We start from the raw sequence: 15,114 nt of genomic DNA, 5'->3' as shown, positions 1-15,114 counted from the left end.
AGCGCGAATTGCGAGTCATCTTTGCATGTGAAAATTAATTGGTAACCGCAAAAACATAATTACCGCCAGATATGTATGTTTTCCCCACCAATCAAAAGGCTTCGAGAAATTAATCAGCGCCGTCTGGCATGTGATTGCCTGTGATTCAAAGGTAATTAAGTCGAATTAACCGCACAGTCGACTGTTTGTTATTATTTTTATTAATTCTCCCAGAATTCATCGACAGCGAGGCAATTAATTACAACCAGGACCAAATGTATGATAGGTTAGTTAAGCGATTGCTGATCGTCGACTTTCAAGAACAGCGAAAACAGAAAGGCAACTGTGTAAAAAAATTATTAGTTCACCTCTTTAAATTGAGTACTACGCACTTGACATCAGTGAGCAAAGCCAGAGAAACGGAGCCAGGCAGCTAAGTTGCATGAAAATCGGCAGCAACATATTGCCACTTACAGATCCAAGTCTTCCGAAGGTCATGATCAGTAGCAAAACCATTGTCCTGGCGAATAGAGGCAGATGTAAATCTTGATTTATAATTACGGATATCAAACCTCATGAGGGTGGGAAAGATCACCACAGACATTCCAATGATCGTAGTGGCACAAATGCCCATCATGGTCAGGTAAACGGCGGAAACTATCATCGTCACCAGCGAAGTCTTCACAAAGTACAGGCTGCCCACCAGGAAAATGCAGATGAATAGGAACACCTCTGCCAGGAGCTCACATAAATAAATAATTCAAATGGAGATGCAAAAAGCTCTAACAAAGTTGGAAAGGGTTCCAATTGGCATTATGAAATGAGGTATTTTAAAATATTTGAGACTGGCTTTGCATCCCTAGCATAAGTACAGTACTCACTCAGTATGTGACTCGCGACCACTTGGAACCGCATGAAGGGAAAGATGATCAGAAAACCAACCAGACCAATTCCAGCTACGATGATGTTATCCAAATAGCTATCCGGGTCGTGATGCTGCACGATAGAAATTATTACTTTAGATCCGGAAACCCATATCAAGCGATCGCCTACCTACTAGAGCGCACTCCACCATCTTCTCCTCCTCATCCATGGACTTTGTATTTGCATTGTGGTCCAAAACGGCGCACATACTCGTATCATTCGCTCCCAAAGAGTCCATGGCGTTCATCGTGGCGAAGATCTGTGGCAGCCACAGACGCACCGAGTTAACACTAGGATATGTAATGTATATATAAACACGAATATATATTCCAAATGTACCTACCACATAATCTGACAGAAATGCAGGCAATACACCTGCAGTGAAATGGCCAAATAGGGATTGGAAAACATAGGCTTCAGTTGCCTGATTCCATCGAGGAACTTCCTTTTGGCCCGACTAAATCTTTCCTTGAGTGTTGATGATCGCCCAGTACTATCCAGATCATCAGACCGATCGGGCGTGGGATCGGTGAGACGTTTTATCTGTTAAATGAATAATAAACTATTTCAAAACCAGGAGAATGTAAGGAGAAATAGTTAGTACCGGGTAGCTGTCTCTACTTTTCCGCTTGTTCAGCTTGTAGATGCGCTGGAAGGAGTCCAGAGCCTTTTTGTAATTTCCCTGAGACATAAGGAACTTGGGGCTCTCGGGCAGGAAAATGTGCAGCAAACCGCTGAGCAGACTGGGCAGCGAGCTGACCGCCAGGAAGACCTGCCAGGTGCGAACTGCTGGCGGAAGTCGGAGTTCTTAATTAAGGTCAGGAGGTGGAGCAGTCTCACCCACACTTCATGGAGGCGACCTTGAAAAGGATGGGCACCGGCAGCAGAACGTAGGCGAGCAGGGGTAAGAGCATCGATCCAATGGAAACACACAGACCCACAAACAGCATGATATAAGGCCGGTGCTGTTTGCCATGGAACTCGGCCAGGTAGCTGACCACGACCGCAAATGGACCGCAGATGCTAGAAAGGAGGTTCGTAGCATTAATGATTACATAAAAAAACTAAAAATACTATGTAGACCGCTTACATGAATCCATCGAAGAACTTGAAGGCCATCAGTTGGGCAGTGTCCTGGCTGAGGGAAGCGCACAGGACGAAGAAGCCATCAAGCCAGCCGCCCGCAATGAGGACGGGTCGGCGTCCAATGGTGTCCGCTATGAAGCCCCATGGCACCGCCGAGATGATCATGCCCGCATAGGTCACCGCATGCAGCATGCCCTTGTCCACGATGCTCAGGTCAAGGTCACACTCGGCGGAGGGCATCACATAGGACAGCGCCGAGGCCGAGAACACCATCGCCGTGAGGCAGGGCACCGCGCTGCACAGGATGAACAGGTTGAAGAAACCAAAGCCACACTCGGCGATCGCCGTCTCGAAATCCGCAGCCTCCTCAGCATTATCCTTTGCTCGCTCCGCCATTTAAAAAAAATTATATATTTAATTTGGGGTGGCAGTGCAAATTTTGAAAATTACTCGAAAGACTCCTGGATATTTACAAAATGGGGTACAGGAACTTTCACATATTGTGGCACCTTATGCTTAAATATCTATGCTGAGAATTAACTGCAATACTTCATTGTTTCTATAAGAAAGCGAACTTATAAAAATATTTTAGGTAACAAATAAATACAATTTCTTAAACACTGTACTCATTATTAGACCAAGATAGGTTTTGTCTGCAATTTTGAGAGATACCTATGTATTTCCAGCAATAAATCCAGCTATCATAATTAGCATTTCCTGGTATTTTAAGATTAAAAGGCTGCTTGCAAGTGAATACAATTGAGTGCACATTTGGTGAAAGTTCATGTTGTTCAGGATTCGCTAATGCGCTCAATGGATAAACAGCATCCACTTAAAGGATGCCACGAAAAGTCAATTCAGGCAGCACTAATTTCCACTTTGCCCGTCTGGAGCCTTGTAAATCTGGTTAATGTTATCTGTAGTTGATCACTCACCTGCCAATTCAGCTGCCAACACAGCCACCCAACCCAATGCCAAGCCAACTGAACTCCGACGGATACACTTAATTAGTGCTAATGAGATTTGCATGTCGGAACTTCCGTCGACTATTGCTATTGCTATTGTCCTTGCCCACCAGCGGAGTCCTTTGAGGGATCCGCAGATATTTGCCCCTTCTCTGGCTAAGCACGTAGGAACTTGAATGGAGCTCTCATAACACGGTAATTTGTACAACAATAAAGATATATTTGGTTTGATTACTTAAGGTAAATATAAATAGTTGTTGAGCGTCTATCTAATCCAGTTGAGTTCGTATCTCTAATTTGTAAAACTAAACAAATGCTAATGTCGCAAGATCCGATTCTAAGTAAATGGGCATTCCTAGGTCTATTTTTACTGTATTACGTGTATATCTTATTTAATTTTATTTTAAGTAAACATTGCCTTTGCTGGATCAGGCAAAAATATAGACAGGATGCCCGATACTGCAATAAAATGAGATAAAAATGTAATAAAATAATTATTAAGGAACAAACTATGTTAACTTACATATCAGCACTGAGGAGACCATTATGAATGGAGGCAAACAACCGATTTGAACGAACACGGGGAAGAGTAAGTTTCCGGATAGGGCACCAAAGCGTCCACACATCATGGCAATGGCAACCACAACGGTTCTGAAAATGTAAACATTTCATTTAATACGAAATCCTACTAATCCATTAATAGAAAACCTACCTTAATTGTGTGGGAAATAGGGCTACTACAGCTCCCAAAAGTGAGGAGACAGCAATTCCCGTAATCGTAAGGAAGATGGCAGCCACAATGAGTGTCATTAGACTGCTTACGGAGAAGTAGAGTATGAGGCCAAAGGTTCCCGACAGAAAAAGTCCGTAAGCTGCAAAGTACGCAAGGGTTAAGTCACCAAAGATACACAATTTCAGGAGCAACTTACTCATCATGCGCTTTGGACCCAGGGCCCGAATGATTCCACCGGCAAAGAAGTAGCCCACAAAGCCCGTGGCCGAGACAATGATGTTATTCAGGTACATGTCCATCGATATCACCTTGGGCTAGAAAAGTAAAATAAAGTGCTAATTTTAGAAGCCATATTAAAAACGATCACTTCCAGTTTGCATGTAACTTTCAAATCAAATGGTATACAACTTCCACAACTGTGAACGATAATGGTAATCTTGTACTTTGTGAGCAGAGATAGCCACGTCACTATCACGATGACTAGGCGTTAAGTGAGCTGTCAGATAAGCCCAGTCTACAGATCCACGCCAGATCTCCATCTGCTATCTCCAAGCACAATCTGTTACCCACCTCTGAACAGGCGTCGGCGTAATTGAGGGCGGTCTTAGCCGTCTGATTGACACTGAATTCGAGGATGGTACACATGCTGGCATCCAATCCGTCGCCGGCGTGCAGGGCCTCGTACTCCGCCATGGAGGCGAAGAGCTGCGGCAGCCACAGACGGATGGTGTTCATGCCCAGGAAGATGCCGAACTGCATCACGTAGCAGCAGATGGCCAGTCCCATTAGGGGCTTCCTGGCCAGCGGCTTCATCTGCTGCAGCCCGGATCGCAGGCTCTCCGCCAGGGTACGGGACTGCCGCTTGGTGGGCACCTCTCCGGACTTCTCCTCGATGGTGTAGATAACCTCGTTCTGGGCGGCCTTGCGATTGGGAACTTCCTGAATAAGAGCTTTGATCTGTAAGGAAATGATTTCAAATTAAACGCTAGCACTGCAGCAATTTTTAAATAGTTCCATACGGGATAGGTATCCTTGGGCTTGCGAGTGTTGACATGGTAGATCTGCCTAAAGGCTTGGAGCGCCTCCTCGTTGCGTCCTTGGGCCATTAAAAACCGCGGACTCTCCGGCATGCTGCAGAAAATCAAGCCACTGATCAAACTTGGAATGCCCAGAACGAACAGGTAAATTTGCCAGCTGTGGACTGAAGAAAAATTAAAGATTATATCATAGGTTTTTTTATTTTTTCCAGTAACTTACTTTGCAAGCCCCAGAACTCAAAGTCCCAACCTCTGGGAAAGATTCCCCAGGCCAGAAGAGGTAGAGTAACCGTCGCCGTGGAGGTGACCATGCCCACGATCATCAGAACGGAAGAGCGGTGCTTGGGTCCGTGCATTTCAGTCAGATAAGTAAAGAGCACAGCTGCCGGGCCATTAACCCTTAAATTAAATAGAAATTAAAGTCTTAATTTATAAAAAATAGTACTCAGCACTTACACCATTCCACCCAGGAACTTGAACATCACCAGCATACTGAAGTTCTGACTCAAGGCACTGCCAAAAACGCACACAGCATCAATAAGATAGCCCCAGTAGAGGATCTTCTTGCGACCCTTCGTATCTGCCAGATAGCCCCAGGCTATGGCCGAGATGGTCATGCCCGCGTACGCCACCGCATTCAGCACACCTTTGTCCTCCAGAGTCAGGCGAAGATCGCACTCGGCCACTGGCAGGATGTAGGACATGGAGCTGGACTCGAAGATGGCGGCACTCTGGGCGGGAATGGAGACGATCAGCAGCATCAGATTGAAGATTCCGAAGCCAGCACCCTCGATCGCCTTGTCGAAGGTGGCAGGACCCTCTTCGGTGGGCGTGGCTGCCGCCTCCGCCGTACTATCTGAATTTCCATCCGCATCCTTGTCATTTTCTAGCCCTGAATTGATAAGAGGGTTTTTAGGGGGCACATTAACTTATTGCACGGGCATGTAATTTCATTTCATAACACTAACTGCCTGAACTTTTCCACTTATAACAGCAATTTTAAGAAAGATTACGAATCACATAATTTTACGAGTTGTTTTCATTGTCATAAAAGGTTACGATTGAACTTCTCACAATAGTGTTTATTGCTTAACACGTTTTTATATAGTTGCGGCTACTTGTTACAGGACACAATTCACTTTTTAAGGATGTTCTGTTGTTTGCTTTATAAGGTATTTGATACTTTCTCCTCTTATTAATGATTAAATTATTCCAAAATGTTTTATAACCGCTTTACCTTTGCTTTTCTCTGGTTCCACTGTTTTAATATTGTTTTCCGACATCTCAGCGATTACTGTTTGCCACTAAAGATTTTCACAATTGAATTGGTCTTGAAATTGATTGTTCAATTAATACGCTGCAGTTCTTAATTAAAAAGCGCAACCACAAGTTCTTCAAAAAATTAAGTTCAAAGTCACAGAGTTAAGGGTTTTCAGAATATTTTAATAAACCGACTTGCACACTTGCAATGCTGCACGAGAAATGATCCTCTGGGGCGCATGGCACCTGCTTTTATCGGAGTTTATCTCAATAAAAGTGAAGATTCACTCAGCTACAGCTGTCTTATCGCGGACTTTACAATCTAAGAAAGCTAATAAACATATAAAACCATGTTTATTTAGAAAAACCACATTGGGCTTCGTAAAGGGCAGAGTAAGTTTCCGAATCTTGGGGGAAATTCATTATACTCCAGTTATGAATGGAGTCCTCTACTCGCTTTTTAATAATTTATATTAAACAAAATTAGTAGTTTTAATAAAGCCTTAAAAATGCATATGTAGTTTATGAAACGTACTTTACGAGCATATTTCGTTTAGCCACGACGATGACATGCGGAAGCAACTATCAAAAAGTAGGAAAACGTGTGGTGTTCATGCTTCCTTTACAATTAAATATATACTTTACTATTGTTCTCCTGATCCAGAGAAAAATGTTCTAGGTAGATTATACGATTTATGACATTTGACTAAATTATTATTCCACGCTGACTACGTCATTTCAATGGTGAAATTTGTGGGATGCTTAAACGTGTGCCTTTATCTCGGATTTTATCTGTGTAAAGCTTATCTCAAAGATGACTTAACACATTAATGCCGAGTGAATGAATTACTCATTAGACGTGAAAGATTCTCATCACACAATTGGGGTTTTATTTCTTAGACTAAAATCAGTTATAAATATGAGGAGCTCCTTTTTCCAAGCCATTCACAATGATTGACACTAATTCTAGCGTCGATGTCCAGTCTTCTGCGAACTCAGCTCATTCGATGGCATCCACCAGTTTGCACAACATGCGGTCATGCTGATAACTGGGATCATTCTTGGCCGCCGCATTCGCCTCCAGCGGATCCACCTCCGACTTAATCTTTGCTCCGCCGCTCTCGTCGTCATCATCTAGTATTGGCAGAGCTGAGAAGGCAGTATTTACGATCTCGCGAACACGTTCCAGGTGCTTTTGGAAACGGGTGGCGGTCTCCACGCGCTGCCGCTTCTGCATCTCCATCATGACGCGCAGCGTTTCCCTCGCCTGATGTGGGCGAAATTCGTTGAGGAGGTGATGCATGTTGACAAACAACAGACTGATATCGTCAATCTACGATTTAAAATGTGTTTAATACATTAAATGGTAAATTTGAATGGCTGGGATGTTTTCTTACTTTTTCGGTGCGCCGCGGGCTATCGGGATTCAGGATGAGGAAGTCGATGAGATCTAGGAAATTGACCAGCAGAGAGTGGTTGAGCTTCTTGAGCTCCTTGCGCCGGTCGAAATGGATGGGAATCAGTCGCTTGATGTTCTGGGACTCCAAGCTGCGGATCATCTCGTCGTTGTTGTACTGGATGCCAAACATGCTATAGACTTCGTGCTGCGCCGGCGGCGGCGGTGGGCGTGGCGCTCGGTTACGGCGGATGTTTTCATCTGTGTAGTTGGCGATGTACCGCTCCGGCGGCATCGGCAGGCTGGAAACCTGAGTCTCCTGGTTGGACATTTCGCGATAAACAAGTGCAGAAATACAAAAATAATATAGTGATTTTTGTTTTGCAGAAGTGATGACACTTGGCACAGGCGAATCTCTCACGATAGTGATGACACTTTCTGCTAAAATTTCTCTTCCTAGAAATGAAGCCGGACTTCAATCAAACGAAACACTAAAGTTTGCGCTTAAAGTACCCAGCAAAACAAAAATAGACCGAATTTTGGGCAGTTTCTATTAGGATTGTTGTAAACCTGTGTATATTACGTTTTTAGATAATCGCGAACCACTTAAAATGAAATAGTTTCTGTTTATTGGTAATTACTAGGTATTCATCGTTCTCAAAATACTTAACGACCCAATTATCGTAGCCGGCTATCGATAACTTAAGGTGACCATGCCTACATGCACTCCCCAACAGCATTGCCGTAGCAATTTTCGTCCGTCTCTTCTCTCATTCGCTACTCGTCCGGAGAGCAAAACAAAATAAGAAATACATATATCTTGGGGTGAATAGGAAATTGTCCCTGCACCGATTCGCGCCAATATTCCTGACAAGGAAATGAAAAACAAAACAGACAAATATAACATAACTGGACACAACTAATACAATCCGTCAAAGACGCGCCGTCGTGCCTCCACCATTTTGTTTTCCCCACTCCTCGTGCGTGCATGTTTTGCAGTGTTTGTGCAAAGAGCTCCCCATGATGCCAGTAAAATGTGCAAAACCCAACTTAAAACAGGCTTCTTGTAGTGTCATCTAGTTAGCCATGGAACGGATAGCGCCAGAAGAAGCGGGTAAGAACCTAGAGCTTAGGTAACCAGCGGAGAAGAGCCCCAGGCGGCGATCTTCGTTTCCCATTGATTAAGTCAGCGCTATTTCCAGTATACCGCGTGTATGGGTGTTCCTATGGGCGTGTGTGTGTGTGTGCGTGTGGGAAGAGGGCAGAAATAAACAATAAAGCGGATCTGCGATTGGGTGTGTGTTTGTGTTTTTTGTTTAACTAAATTGACTCGGTTTCTCTTTAATTCAAAGCCTCCTTGAGAGAAGCGCGAAAGCAGATAGTGGAAATAGCCAGGAATCGGCCGGGAACTCAAGTGGCCAAGTGCATCCTCGCCTACGACGAGCAACAGGACCTCGCCTCGCTAGTCGTCCTCCTCGAAGAGCTCTCCAAGAACACGGACTACTCCACGGACCTGCGGATATCACTGGGATATGTGAGTGTTGAAGCACAGTATTATCAAGATTAGCAAAGCCGCCGAGGAACAGCAAGATCAAGACAAAAGTGTGACGCAATGTGCGTGGGTGGTACAGTCAAGCCTCGAAAATTGGTATTTACACTTAAAACATGAGCTAAAAAAGCCACATATTATGCGGGTACTATAAAAATGAATTTAAATGTTTTTTTTTCACAAAATTTCACTTCGAAATGTATTTTACCATAATTTCTTATAAATTATATCCAAATATTAATCACTTTGAAAATGCAATAAAACTAGTTTCTGTATATTTACTAAAAAAGTTTCAAAGTCACAACTTGTTTAAAACAGTTTTCCAAAAGCTAATGATCTTGAAAAACAAAATTTTTAAACTGAAAACACAGTAGTCTTCATATTCTCAAATATGTATATCATTTATATTTACAGTATATTGAGGAGCTACTGCGACACTGCTTAGGAAGCAACTATGTCTCCCGAAGATCGGCCATCGTGGCCGCGGGAAGTGCCCTCCAGTACTGCGGCAAGATCTATGGCGACCGCGTGGAGTACATGTACCAGGTGGTGGAGCACCAGATCGAAGCCCTGCTCACATCGGAGTCGCAGAAGGAGACGCCCAGCGGAAGTAGTGCGTAAGTTGAACTTGGAACCGAAGAGTTGGGAAGATTGAAGATGGAGAACGACAAGTCCACGTGTTCCCCAATTGTCGCCATTGAGTCTGACAGGCGTCGGCTCTTATCAGTCCAGAATGCCGCTTATCGAGCTTTACTTTACGCCCCCATCTTCGGCTTTGTTTGCGATAATATCACAGAAGCCGGCTTGCCGTTTAATCACATGTTAATGAACGATGGAGCACGTTTTGTGCTGGCAAAAATAAAAAACAAACAGAGTACATAAAGAAATGAGTAATAAAACAGATAACTGAAGAACAAAATCGTAGACTGTTTAGATCATTCATAAAAATACACTCTAGAACATGGAAGGTATTCAGTGATAGATCACATCCTAAATTAATAAATTATACATTTTAAACCTTTAAGTCTTTCAAGACCACTTAAATTCTTTCTTATCAACAGACATAAAATAATTTGGAAAGATTGTGTGACCTAAATATTAGAAGTCTAATCATTTTTAAAAGATAGCACCAGTAATTTGATTAAGCAACATTTTATTAAATTATATTATATGTTTCTTAATAATCAGCACTTAAGTCTCATTTGTTCTATAAATGAAGTGCCTTTCCCTTTAAATGTGCGATTAGCGGTATACTAATTTATTATCTTTTCACATTTACAGGCCGAAGAACAATGAAACCAGGCCGGAAGAACCGCGAAAACGTCGCGCCAAAAAGCTGACTAAGAAGGAAGTAGATCCTTATTTGCTCACGGTGGAACCGAAAAAGTTCAAGACCATGTCGGACGACAAACGCTTCAACATGGCGGGCTTTGTAAAATGCACGAGAAATCGGACGATAGAATACCTTTATCAGGATCATACGCCGCCCAACTTGTGGAGACATGCGCCAATCGTAGATCCCCACAATCCCTACGACCTGGATGAGAAAAAGCAGTACAAAATGTTTACGTATCACGTAGAGCATAGGTACAACACGCTTCTGCCAGATATTCCGTTCGAAAGGCTGAATCTCATTAAGGAATATGTGCACACAAACCAAGTGAACACCACGGAGATTCTTAATGAGCATATGACCACGAAGGATTATCTGGACGAGTATATTGCGCTGGAGAATCAAATGCTGGCAGCCCGCTATGGAGCCACTGTCAGAACGAGAAGAAGTTTGGTTGAACCGGCGAAAAGATTGATGGAGGACAGTTTGGTAGCGGAAATGGCCAAGAAGGTGTGCATGGACGAGAATCTGCCAATGGATACGGACGAAACTGCTACGCTGGAAGCAATGGACGTGGACCAATCTGTGATGGATGAAAACAACCAGTCGCTAATCACAGCCGATGCCCTGCAAAATCAAATATCAGTGGACTCGGGCCTGGGCGAATCGATGAACAGGAGTCAGGAGGACAGCAACATCAACATCACGATGGACATCAGCCAGGTGGAGAGCTCTACTTTGAGCGTTAGCCAAGTGGAGTCGTCCCTGAGCGTCAGCCAGGCGGATAACTCCCTAAGCGTTAGCCAAGTAGAGAATCTGCCGCTGAGCAGCACATTAGACATTAATGAGTCTAGTGTCCTAGATAGCACGAGAGTGGATCTGCCCCCCTTAAAAGACCTCACTCTAGACGAGCTGCTAATTGATTCAGGGATCGGTATGGAAGATGTTTCCGATTTCCAAATGCATACAGGTAAACCAATGGCAATCCAACGCCCGCCAAGCGTACTAAGGATAAGTGTTTTTTTAATCTTTTGTTCTTGATTTCAAATACTTACATCTTTGTTTCTTTTTACTCTTTTATTTTGGCGCTTGATCCCACACTTGCATCCCTGCATTGCATTTGTCACGGCAGGCCAGTCTTTTGACGATGAGGGTGTTGTTCTTTCAGATATAGAAGATCAACGCCAGTTGTCGCCGACGATGAAGTTGATTAGCCAATCGGAAGAGGCAAAAACAGTTCAGGTCATTGAGATGGATGCCGATGTGACAGTGAATGTTCCAAGGGAGGTGTGCTATCCCATTCTGCTGAATGTTATGGGTCTCCCCATAAAAGGTCTGCGTCGCAAATGTATCTTTAAACTTCCAACTGAGTTCGACTTGTTCAAGCAAGCAGTAAGTCTTCTTAATTATTACATTACTGTTGGATCTTGACCTGCATCTGTGTTTTATGGTTTTAGCGTCTTCCTGCCAGGCGAGAGGCGCAACCAAAAGCCACACCCACTCCCAGAACTATATTGCAGATTGAACGAGAAGCTCCCCAAAAAGAAAAAGAACCCGGCTCCCCCTGCAGCTTAGAGTTCGATGAGGATTTTAGTAAGTTGCTTTGGCACACTTTATCATAAACATGACATAACCATGACATTTTTTACCAGATTTCCTGGGCTTCCGTCAACGTAGACCCACATTTGACTCAGGCTTCGATATTGACGAGTTGCGTGGCGGCTCAGCTTGTGTGTCCACCATCGGAGAAGTTAAAATTGAGATTGAAGACGGAACTGAAACCAACACCGACAAGTTGATTAATGTAAGCGGAAGCGACGCCTTGGAAGAGAGTGTGAATGCCGTAAGGGAATGTGGGCTGGGGGAGTCCTTGGTGGAGGAATTAAACGCTTCTACCGAACCCAAAACTGAGAACAATACTGCAAATTCCTCGCAACTTGAAGTAACTGAAACGTCCGGAAATCTGAGCGGACTGGAAACTACAGTGGACTTAGGAATGGAGAGCTTGTTAGCTAGTTCCGTATTAGATTCAAGTACTGAGCCGAATGCAGTGGACAGTTGTATTTTAAATGTCACTCAACTTGACAATTCAGCCCTGGAGATTTCAACTCTACAGGACAAAGCTACCTTAAATGACGAAGCAGCTGCAAAGGATTTGCCTGCTGAAACACCTAATCCAGATTTAGACTCGGCAGTCAACGACTGCGATAAATCAACGCGCAGCGATTCCCCTTTCGAAATTGACGATTTGGATAGCCCCGATTCCAGCTCATTGGTAAATATTGGGTATAAAGTGGTAAATGAAAATACTAACGTAATCTGTTTAGATCCGAGACTGGCATAGACGATTGGGACCTGCTTTGGAAGCAGCCCATGAACGACAGAATTTCAACATTAAGGACTTGGGCACTGAGGTTTTGGACATTTGCAAGGCGGGCAACGGTACAGCCACGTTAGCCGACGTCATGGCTGACAAGGATCCTAGTATCATGTGCCGCTACATGCTGGCTTCCCTGGTCCTGGTAGGTTAATGCGTTCAATCAAAATGGTTTGCTCCGAAAAACAATGATGTTAACACGCCTCGTTTGCAGACAAACCATGGAAACGTGTCCTTGGATTTTGGAAATCGCGATAAAAGTAAGCCCATCGACATGTCTCAGTTTCGAATGCATTTAAAGAGTACGAAGCGAATGGAAATCCATCCCGAGGACGACGTGGGCAACATAAATGCTGCCAAGAGCCACTCGGCGGCGAGGAGTAAAGAGCAAAATGTTTCAGCTAACAATACGAAGCCAGGGACAAGCAAGTCGGCGTCTGCAGCTACAAAACGAAAGTCTGCGGAAGTGGCTTTATCCGAGGTGTTTGCTAAAACTGTTAGATTGATACAGCCCATCCCAAAGATGTGGCAGACTCCTTCTGATGCCGACTCGGGGATATCTTCGATGGGCTCTTCATTGGCATCCACTCCCCGCCTTAATGAGTAGTTGTGTTTTGTCTTTAATGTGCTTCGTAGTTTGTAAATCCCTTGCGTCCTAGTGGTAGAGTGTAGTTTGTGTACCTCCTTTTGGAATTCAATCTTTATCTATATTATTTTCAGGCCCAGAGATCAATGCACTTTTCCCAGCAGTACAACAAGATCAAGAGGCTGCACTAGATATAAATCCTTGCCAGATTACTAACCCGCAATTTTGTACAAATGTAAGTTTTAGTTGCCTATTATTAACAGGCTTGCAATAGGATGAATAGAATTAATGCTTTAGCTCAAGCTTATTGATATATCAATCAATATTTCTTTATAGTAGTAAACCAGTATTATCTAAGCTCGATTTCCTTAAGCATGAAGCCGCTTTTTATTTTTTTTTTACATTTTCTCGGTTTATTACACTTTTTAGTTTCTTTTGAAATTTGTTTTTATTTCTATTTCTTTTGAACATTTTTGATTTGTTTTACTCTTTTTACGAAAACAATTATTTAGTATTCTTATATTTTTCTATGATTTCCTTAAAATTTAACTGTATACCTCCTTTAATTTAGAACAAAAATAGACAAATGGCTTTTTGATTGACGAAGTGGATGTTTTGGAAATCCTCATGAGCTGATAGTACTAATTTCAAGTACCTGATCTCTTTCTGTACAAAAGTATAAAAGTAAGAATTATTCGGACATATAGGACAGAGTTCCAGCTAAATAAGAATAAAGTGTATATATGTATGTATTTACCAGAGTGCAAGCTAGTGTCTATTTACAAGCAGTTTAAGATATAATGTTTTTTCGTAATTATAACGTGTAGTTCTTAAGGAATAAAACGGAACCATGCAATCACTTAAATATGTTTTAATGAAAGTAAGTCGTCGAATCTCCTAATGCTATTCAGAATCGCTGCTGCCAGACTTGTGTTCCTCCTCTTTCTTCTCTTCAGTCTTGTAGTGGCGGTACTCCTTCTTCAGCTCCCACATGTTTTTGTGTGGGTTCTTCATGTTGTAATCGCAGACATCCTTGAGAATCTCCTTCAGATAGCTAATCGGCTGGTTGGTGATCTTGACCAGATCCTTGATGTTATAGTATTGATGCTTCTCGAATGCGTGGAAGAGCATGTCCATCACGGCGTTCTTGTCGTCGCGCGCCTTCTTGCCCTCGGCCTTCTTGCGTTCCCGATACTCAATCTGCAGGAATGGAGGAGATTATATATAAGACTAAAAGATTAATTATAATTCTTCTCACGTTGTGTGCATGGTCTTTCACAGGCTTAAAGTTCTGGACGATCTTGTCGATGGGCTGCACTCGCCGCTGGGGCTCTGAGGCCTTGCGTATGGACTCTAGCTTCAACTTCATGTAGCAGTTGTCGGCGATGGGTCGGCACTCTAGCTTCTGCACAATCCTGCCCTCCATATACAACTTTTCGTTATCCGGCTGTGACGCCGAAGAAGTCGAGTTCTCCTTGCCATCGGACGGCGCCATGTGCGAGAATACGCCCAGCGTTTGCTTGGTCACCTGCGACACGTCCAGGACGTGCTCCGTGGGTATTTTCTCCTCGGGATCGAGCGCCAAAACGGCGGGCGTGAGGGAGAGCGAGACCTGGGCCTTCTGGCCAGGTGTCTTGTTTATCCGGAGCTTGCCCACGTCCATGTTCGTCGGCGCCTTCTCCCATTTCTGGGCAATGTACTTGGGCACCTTCACCAACCACACGCCTCGCCCTGCGTTGGACAGGTCCAGGTCCTTGTCGATGATCTGCGTCTTTTCCTTCTCGTCCTTCGACATTCTAGCTGCTATTAAAATATTTAATACGAATTTGCAAAGCCACTTGTACCGTTTTCGGCTTTGCTTGTTGTTGTTGCGCCGAAGAATTAGTGGG

General features: G+C 43.6%; 5 protein-coding genes across 20 annotated transcripts; 1 reads left to right on the top strand and 4 right to left on the bottom strand.

The window, feature by feature from the left end:
- Window positions 1-205: 205 nt before the first annotated feature.
- On the bottom strand, window positions 206-2,457 carry LOC122620991 (synaptic vesicle glycoprotein 2B). 8 transcript variants are annotated; one of them, XM_043798703.1, is made up of 9 exons: window positions 1,994-2,457; window positions 1,748-1,926; window positions 1,508-1,689; window positions 1,247-1,446; window positions 1,003-1,193; window positions 861-942; window positions 552-674; window positions 372-499; window positions 206-322 (listed from the first exon to the last, which is right to left on the bottom strand). In XM_043798703.1, the coding sequence occupies exons 1-9, from the start codon at window positions 2,383-2,385 to the stop codon at window positions 267-269; spliced, it is 1,533 nt and encodes a 510-aa protein (XP_043654638.1). In that variant the 5' UTR covers window positions 2,386-2,457; the 3' UTR covers window positions 206-266. The 8 variants fall into 8 exon arrangements, 4 of the variants coding, with proteins under 4 accessions (XP_043654638.1, XP_043654634.1, XP_043654635.1 ...); XM_043798699.1 differs by having other exon boundaries at window positions 552-711; window positions 861-975; window positions 1,037-1,193; XM_043798700.1 differs by having other exon boundaries at window positions 372-463; window positions 552-711; window positions 861-975; window positions 1,037-1,193.
- Window positions 2,458-3,289: 832 nt separating this feature from the next.
- LOC122619063 (synaptic vesicle glycoprotein 2B) lies at window positions 3,290-6,646 on the bottom strand. Of its 3 annotated transcripts, XM_043795760.1 has the most exons (10): window positions 6,630-6,646; window positions 5,962-6,054; window positions 5,181-5,616; window positions 4,945-5,123; window positions 4,707-4,888; window positions 4,258-4,644; window positions 3,884-4,001; window positions 3,667-3,826; window positions 3,478-3,605; window positions 3,290-3,413 (listed from the first exon to the last, which is right to left on the bottom strand). In XM_043795760.1, the coding sequence occupies exons 2-10, from the start codon at window positions 6,005-6,007 to the stop codon at window positions 3,358-3,360; spliced, it is 1,692 nt and encodes a 563-aa protein (XP_043651695.1). In that variant the 5' UTR covers window positions 6,008-6,054; window positions 6,630-6,646; the 3' UTR covers window positions 3,290-3,357. The 3 variants fall into 3 exon arrangements, with proteins under 3 accessions (XP_043651695.1, XP_043651693.1, XP_043651696.1); XM_043795758.1 differs by lacking the exon at window positions 6,630-6,646 and having other exon boundaries at window positions 5,962-6,214; XM_043795761.1 differs by lacking the exons at window positions 5,962-6,054; window positions 6,630-6,646 and adding an exon at window positions 5,693-5,836.
- Window positions 6,647-6,851: 205 nt separating this feature from the next.
- Window positions 6,852-7,806, bottom strand: LOC122619065 (mediator of RNA polymerase II transcription subunit 7). Its single transcript, XM_043795763.1, has 2 exons — window positions 7,382-7,806; window positions 6,852-7,317 (listed from the first exon to the last, which is right to left on the bottom strand). The coding sequence occupies exons 1-2, from the start codon at window positions 7,709-7,711 to the stop codon at window positions 6,985-6,987; spliced, it is 663 nt and encodes a 220-aa protein (XP_043651698.1). The 5' UTR covers window positions 7,712-7,806; the 3' UTR covers window positions 6,852-6,984.
- Window positions 7,807-8,124: 318 nt separating this feature from the next.
- LOC122619061 lies at window positions 8,125-14,084 on the top strand. Of its 7 annotated transcripts, none has more exons than XM_043795757.1 (11): window positions 8,125-8,494; window positions 8,733-8,914; window positions 9,344-9,546; window positions 10,211-11,232; window positions 11,431-11,654; window positions 11,720-11,855; window positions 11,915-12,537; window positions 12,590-12,784; window positions 12,854-12,899; window positions 13,360-13,460; window positions 13,797-14,084. In XM_043795757.1, the coding sequence occupies exons 1-11, from the start codon at window positions 8,467-8,469 to the stop codon at window positions 13,821-13,823; spliced, it is 2,787 nt and encodes a 928-aa protein (XP_043651692.1). In that variant the 5' UTR covers window positions 8,125-8,466; the 3' UTR covers window positions 13,824-14,084. The 7 variants fall into 7 exon arrangements, 6 of the variants coding, with proteins under 6 accessions (XP_043651692.1, XP_043651691.1, XP_043651690.1 ...); XM_043795756.1 differs by having other exon boundaries at window positions 11,395-11,654; XM_043795755.1 differs by having other exon boundaries at window positions 11,395-11,654; window positions 13,360-14,084.
- LOC122619064 (general transcription factor IIF subunit 2) lies at window positions 13,957-15,094 on the bottom strand. Its single transcript, XM_043795762.1, has 2 exons — window positions 14,484-15,094; window positions 13,957-14,425 (listed from the first exon to the last, which is right to left on the bottom strand). The coding sequence occupies exons 1-2, from the start codon at window positions 15,018-15,020 to the stop codon at window positions 14,129-14,131; spliced, it is 834 nt and encodes a 277-aa protein (XP_043651697.1). The 5' UTR covers window positions 15,021-15,094; the 3' UTR covers window positions 13,957-14,128.
- Between the last annotated feature and the right edge of the window lie 20 nt (window positions 15,095-15,114).

The sequence above is a fragment of the Drosophila teissieri genome, chromosome 3R (assembly GCF_016746235.2).
Source record: "Drosophila teissieri strain GT53w chromosome 3R, Prin_Dtei_1.1, whole genome shotgun sequence".
Lineage (NCBI taxonomy): Eukaryota > Metazoa > Arthropoda > Insecta > Diptera > Drosophilidae > Drosophila > Drosophila teissieri.
Note: the sequence above shows the minus strand (reverse complement) of the source record. Positions and strands in the feature narration are given on the sequence as shown.

Coding starts and splice junctions, on each gene's coding strand:
- LOC122619061 (XM_043795752.1), top strand. CDS start 8,467: ATGGAACGGATAGCGCCAGAAGAAGCGG. Junction 11,233..11,430: donor CGATTTCCAAATGCATACAG/GTAAACCAATGG, acceptor TTGTTCTTTCAG/ATATAGAAGATCAACGCCAG. Junction 12,538..12,589: donor GCCCCGATTCCAGCTCATTG/GTAAATATTGGG, acceptor TAATCTGTTTAG/ATCCGAGACTGGCATAGACG.
- LOC122619065 (XM_043795763.1), bottom strand. CDS start 7,711: ATGTCCAACCAGGAGACTCAGGTTTCCAGCCTGCCGATGCCGCCGGAG. Junction 7,318..7,381: donor GCCCGCGGCGCACCGAAAAA/GTAAGAAAACAT, acceptor TTTAAATCGTAG/ATTGACGATATCAGTCTGTT.
- LOC122620991 (XM_043798699.1), bottom strand. CDS start 2,385: ATGGCGGAGCGAGCAAAGGATAATGCTGAGGAGGCTGCGGATTTCGAG. Junction 1,194..1,246: donor CATTTCTGTCAGATTATGTG/GTAGGTACATTT, acceptor TACATATCCTAG/TGTTAACTCGGTGCGTCTGT. Junction 712..860: donor GGTCGCGAGTCACATACTGA/GTGAGTACTGTA, acceptor AGCTCCTGGCAG/AGGTGTTCCTATTCATCTGC.
- LOC122619064 (XM_043795762.1), bottom strand. CDS start 15,020: ATGTCGAAGGACGAGAAGGAAAAGACGCAGATCATCGACAAGGACCTG. Junction 14,426..14,483: donor TGAAAGACCATGCACACAAC/GTGAGAAGAATT, acceptor CCATTCCTGCAG/ATTGAGTATCGGGAACGCAA.
- LOC122619063 (XM_043795760.1), bottom strand. CDS start 6,007: ATGTCGGAAAACAATATTAAAACAGTGGAACCAGAGAAAAGCAAAG. Junction 4,889..4,944: donor TGAGTTCTGGGGCTTGCAAA/GTAAGTTACTGG, acceptor ATTTTTCTTCAG/TCCACAGCTGGCAAATTTAC. Junction 3,606..3,666: donor CTATTTCCCACACAATTAAG/GTAGGTTTTCTA, acceptor TTACATTTTCAG/AACCGTTGTGGTTGCCATTG.